Source organism: Orycteropus afer, unplaced genomic scaffold (genome assembly GCF_000298275.1).
Source record: "Orycteropus afer afer isolate SDZICR_OR568_19922 unplaced genomic scaffold, OryAfe1.0 scaffold00029, whole genome shotgun sequence".
Classification (NCBI taxonomy): Eukaryota; Metazoa; Chordata; class Mammalia; order Tubulidentata; family Orycteropodidae; genus Orycteropus; species Orycteropus afer.
Genome location: NW_006921616.1, coordinates 7004751 through 7010550, shown reverse-complemented (window position 1 = coordinate 7010550; position 5800 = coordinate 7004751). Strand labels below are relative to the sequence as shown.

Sequence of the window (5800 nt, the reverse complement as noted above, 5' to 3'; positions counted from 1 at the left end):
AGGGCAAAAAAATGAATTTTTAGTTTGTCATACTTGAGATCACATTCTTTAAGCCCAGAAAGTAAAATTCTTTTTCCACTGTATCTTACTAAACTACAAACTCTCTTCTTTGCCTAATTTTGTTATGGTGTAGTGCCTAACGCATTTGACTAACCAGAAGTCTTGCAGTTCAAACCCACCAGCCACTCCTCAGAATGAAAATTGGGCATTCTACTTCCGTAGTGATATGGCCTTGGAAACCCAAGGAGGGGTTGCTGAGTCAGATCTGACTCAATGGCGTGAGTTTTTAGTTTTACTAATAAATTAACTTAATGCTACATCCCAGTGCACAACCATATGGAACTTGGGAGTCCAATATGGCAGCCATATGTAGATATTTTAAAAACTTAAAAATTGAAAAATGCAGTTCCTTAGTTGTGCTCACTCCATTTCAACTGCTCAATAGTCAATAGCTATTGGACAGCACAGATTATCCAACATTCCCATCATCACAGGAAGTTCTACTGTACACCACTGATCTGGAGTTAACCTTCCAGGGCTCCACTCTTTTAAGTCATGCACAAGATTAAATTTAATTCTATTTTAAAGAAAATACCTTATAGCTTTCTGATCATTAAGTATGACTGGAACTGAGAACTAATTTGCCTTTTCACCATAATTTATGCCCCAGGTCATTATACAAAAAATTTCCAAAAACAATGCTTTTTGATAGAGTACATGGCTCTACCTGACATATTAAGCATTCTCTCGCTAATGTCAAGATCATTAATAAAGATGAGAATTCATGCTTCTTGTAGTTTACTATTTACACAACACTCATTGCCCTTTACATTTTAGGGGAGAAAAAAATGAACAATTTGCAACTTTAAAACTCCAAACCATCTTTTGACAGTTTTTTCTACATGTCTATACCCATCCCTAAATCAGTCCTCCTTTTGTGTCTTACAGGTAGATAGATGCTACCTAAAACGAAGGTATAAATCTACCCCCAAAAAACAAAATTAAACACCTTAAAGCAAGTTAGTAAAGGACAGGCATTGATCCAGAAAAGGACTGTGGCGATGTGGAGGAAAGTGAGACAGGAAGGGGAAGTCCGCAAGGCCCATCTGCTGCAGAATAACAAGCTGCTGTGCACCTCGTCATTTACAAAACGGAGCCGCCAAAGGTGGCTTTCAGCTCTAATTTTCTGTGCTTTTGGTCCTTTCAGTTGTGGTTTTTATTTGATGTGCAACAGTGAATTCTGGCCAATTATGTTATTGGACTATTGTCACAAGGGGTAGATGGGCTTTTGGTGTCATGGGTAAATGCCAGAAGAGGCCAGAGTAAGGGATGCCAAATCACATCATTCAGCCCACAAAAAGTCTACCTGGCAGGTTGATCCCTAACCCTAACCCTACACACACACACACACACACACACAGAGGAAAGCTTATCCTAACAAGCAGGTGCTCAAGTAACTTTAGGCAGAATCCATTTAAATGACGTGCTGAACATCAATAACACTCACACAAAAATTTCCAATTTTGGTTGTTATTAAGTTGTAAGGTCAAGAATCTATCAAAGAGCTGAGTAACTTTGCACTGTTTGATTACAAATCAAGCATGGGATTGTTTTTAAGTAAAAGTCACATAGCCATTTTACTCTAGGGGCTCACATGAGGAGACACACAAGTGTCTATATATAACCTACTTTACAAGTATAATTCTACCGCACACTACACTACAGTTCAAACATTTCACACTGTACATAAATGTATGTAAATATCACTCAGAAAATTATTTGAATATGCCATGGCTTAACATTACAAGGGTAAAGTCCATTTGAAATATAGCATTCTTGAAGCAACATTTCTGTGGGGTTTTGTTTGCTTTTCCCCAAGAGGAATAGAAATTAACTCAGACAGGCATTACAGCAGCCTGGGAGAGTTTGAGAAACCAATACAGAGCCAACAGTGTATTACATTACATGAGAGAGGATATTATTCAGCTAATATGATACCTAAATTATTAATATCATTTACACCCTAGATTATTTGTTGAAGAATGCCCAATAGCTTATACAATAAAATGGCATTTCAACCTAATTTCTAGTTTGAGCTTTCAAATAAATTTCCTAAAAGTCTTAATGACAAATTTGAAAGATTTGAAAAATTGTATTTTCATATTGAATCCTCATGTCAATTAACTAGTGTTAGCTTTGTATTCTATTCTTTATATTTTTGTTTTATCTCACATGAATCCCATTACTTTAAGGTGCCTATTTTGTGCTGCTTGAAGATAATACTGAGCATTAAAGTCAATGAAATTGTGTCTCAATTTTAAAGGGTGATTTTCTAGCCCTGCTTTTTGGAACCAGCCACTGCATATCCGCCTGCTCATTTCCAAGAACTCAATGAAACTTAAAGACAGATATATTTCTGGGTGGTGGCCTAGTCACATACCACTTGCTTCATGGTTTCCATAAAAGAAATTAGGAAAGAACTGTAAAGTTCATAGCTAATTCTGAATGCACACATGCCCGGTGACAGGAATTCATCATTTTCCATTAACGGATCTTTCTTCAAGAACATCTATGGACTGTTAGGTTTAAGAACATTTGAGAACTTTATGATGAACTCATCCATCTGAAATGGGAATCTCAGTTCTTAGTTCACTTTACTACTTTTCTCAATAAAAACATATTTTGAAATTCAAGATTTTCTCACGTAAGCCAATGAGAAACGGGAATTCTGCTAAGTGGTTTAACCTCCATGAAGCATCTTTCCAAAAATAATCAAGGTCTGTCTATTAATATGCAGGCCCAGGTGTGCCATCAAGTAACAGTACTCATGGTTACTACAATACCCCAAAACTGGGAGGGAAGATAGACTGTTTTGTTACTTGCCATTTTGCCCTTTTTCAATATAGGACTTAAATACACAGAAGAAGAAGTGTTGAAGGAGATGTGTGCTTGGCACCTCAACAGGAGGGTCCAGGTGCCCTGATGCGGCTACCATTTCAGACACTTTACTCATGCCCACGACATTTTACTCCCAGGATTCTTTCAGAAGACTTAAAAACCTGAGGTAAATCAAATTACACACACGCACACACATACACGCACAAATATACAATATTTACATTTTCAATTCGTAGTACACTTTCAATTCTTAGTTTTGTGAGATGGCTTGAGAAAAATTGGCAAACAGGTTTCCTGTGGGATTAGGCATTTCTCATTATTACACAGCTTATTGCTCCCCTGTTGGGCCTTTCATTTAAAACACGAAGCGAACTCTAATTACAAGTGAAGAGAAATGAAGGTACATGACAAAACACAACACACTGGAAACACATGTTCAAATATGTTCTCCATTAAAAACAACTGTCCACTGAACTTACTTTAATTTGGTGCACTTCAAAATGTATAAAAAAGCCTTAGCCACTGGAGAAAACAGGGTTTTGTAGAAAGAAAAGAGGAAAGCAGCCAGCTTGGCATATCTTCACTGAATTTTTATACAGGTTCTCAGGTTTAATTCTACTTGTATACAAAGCATCTTTGTTTTAATCTACTGAATTTAGAGAAAATCCCATCGCAGGTGCTTGTACAGCTTGACAACTAAGTAGAATATGTCTATCTTGTAACATGATTTCGAAAAATCATAAATTACAGTCCATTTAATAAATGATTATGAGGATGCATGCAATCATCTTCAAAGCTGCTGCCATCAACACTCACAACACTCTGCCTGGAATCTTGTTAAGACCTTCCATTCCACCCTTCATGGCTGTCTCTGGGTTAATCAATGGCAACCCAGAGGCCAGTGCTCGGCACCCAATGGTCAGTGTTGCCCCCTCTTCTCACTGGGATCCCATCATCAACACCTGCTCACCCCCTAAGTTGGCACCCACAAGAGACTTGCCTCTGCAGCCCCCTTCAGCCACAGGATATCACAGTGAAGCGCTTAGAAATGCAGGACATGTTGTGAAGCACAATGCCAAGAAGGAAGACCAAGACACAGGCCACCAAGATCACAGTGCACACCCCGGACCAGGTGGAGCTTTTCACCACGCCCCGCCTGTCTTGCTCCTCCTCTGTGGCCTCCAGGGGCGCCCCCCCTTGCAGAGGCTGTTGCTCGGTGGGGATGGTCACCACAGCCACCGACTTCTGCTGATTCCCAGGCAGCAGCCGGCAGCCCATGTCTCCGGGCAGCAGTGTGCGCTCCTTGGAGATGGGCAGGGGCAGCATGTAGCACCCATTGCTGGGGAGTTTGATGAAGACCGGGGTGTGTTCTGAGGTGTGCGGGATGGCGATGACAGCGAGGACCTCGGGGTCGTCGGGGAGCTGTGACACGGAGAAGCCCGGGGGTAGCTTGGTGATGCCACGGCACCAGGGGCAGCGCACATCCTTCTGGCTTGTCCTCATCTGCTGGAGGCACACCGAGCAGCAGGTGTGCTTGCAGTCCAGCAGCTTGGGCCTGCGCCGCGGGCTATAGTAGTTGAAGCAGATCTGGCATTCCAGCAGAGAATCCTGCGACAGTGTCTCCATCATGGACCAGAAGCGGGAAGGCCAAGTCCAGGACTGGGGGCAGGGGCTTCTCCTCAGTGCCTTCCACGCCCACACCTTCCTTCTTCACACTGTTCCAGGGCCGGGAGGGGGTCCAGAAGCTCACAGTCCTCTATCATACACGAGCATACTCATTTCTGAAGAAGACAAAAAATGCATACAGGGTTAATCAGTTTGAACGAGCTGAGGTCTCAACACAGCCAATGGATTTGTGCCACTTCCTTCTTGAGACAAGAGTATCTGCTCTGAGTCTTCCATGACAATATGGCCCTGTGATGTCCTGAATTCAGACTATTATTTCCCAGAACTGTTGGGCAGTAAATTTCTGTTCTTATATAAGCCACTTTGTGGTACTTTGTTATGGTAGACCAAGAAACGGATATACCAATATTGAAAGAGAGACTACCAGTTATTTATTTACATTCCTACATATATAAAAGGAGCTCTGGTGGCCTAGTGCCTAAGGCATATGACTACTAGCCAGAAGGCTGGTGGTTCAAACCCACCAGCCACTCCTCGGAAGAAAGATTGGGCAATCTACTTCCGTAGACATACTGCCTCAGAAACCCAAGGAGGGGTCATGATGAGTTGGATCCGACTCGATGGCAGAGAGTTTGTTTTTTATTTGTTTGTTTGTTTGTTTTGTTTTATTTAGCCACTTCTTGGAAGGAAGATTAGGCAACCTACTTCCGTAGAGATACCACCTCAGAAACCCAAGGAGGGGTCGCTATGAGTTGGAACCAACTTGATGGCAGTGAGTTTGAGTGAGTTTACATAAATAAAAATCCACCCCCCACGTGTCAGCCTGTCATACTGTAGGGGTTTGCATGTTGTTATAATGCTGGAAATTATGCCACCTGTAGCTACACCAGCAGGGTCACCCATGGTGGACAGGTTTCAGTGGAGCTTCTAGACTAAGACAGACTAGAAAGAAAGGTATGGTGATCTATTTCCAAGTATCAGCTAGTGAACACCTTACAGATCATAACAGTGGCCAATACAGTCCTGAAAGAGGAATCTCTCCATTGAAAGCACAATACGGTAGCTCCAACAGTGGACTCTAACATATCAGTGAACATGACCTTGGTGCAGGACCAGTCAACATTTCAATCTGTTATACATAAGGTCACCAAGAATCAGAGTCAACTCAACAGCAACTAACAACATCAACATAAAAATTGGAAAGCAGTCTTAGAGTAGAAATAGGGGCTTTAACTGTGGAGAACCGTGGGTCCCAGTCTGAATCTGTCACTAATCA

General features: G+C 41.7%; 1 protein-coding gene across 1 annotated transcript; it reads right to left on the bottom strand.

Moving 5' to 3' along the window:
• Positions 1 to 3912: 3912 nt before the first annotated feature.
• RNF152 (ring finger protein 152) lies at positions 3913 to 4524 on the bottom strand. The gene has a single exon (XM_007935498.2). The coding sequence runs from the start codon at positions 4522 to 4524 to the stop codon at positions 3913 to 3915; it is 612 nt and encodes a 203-aa protein (XP_007933689.2).
• Between the last annotated feature and the right edge of the window lie 1276 nt (positions 4525 to 5800).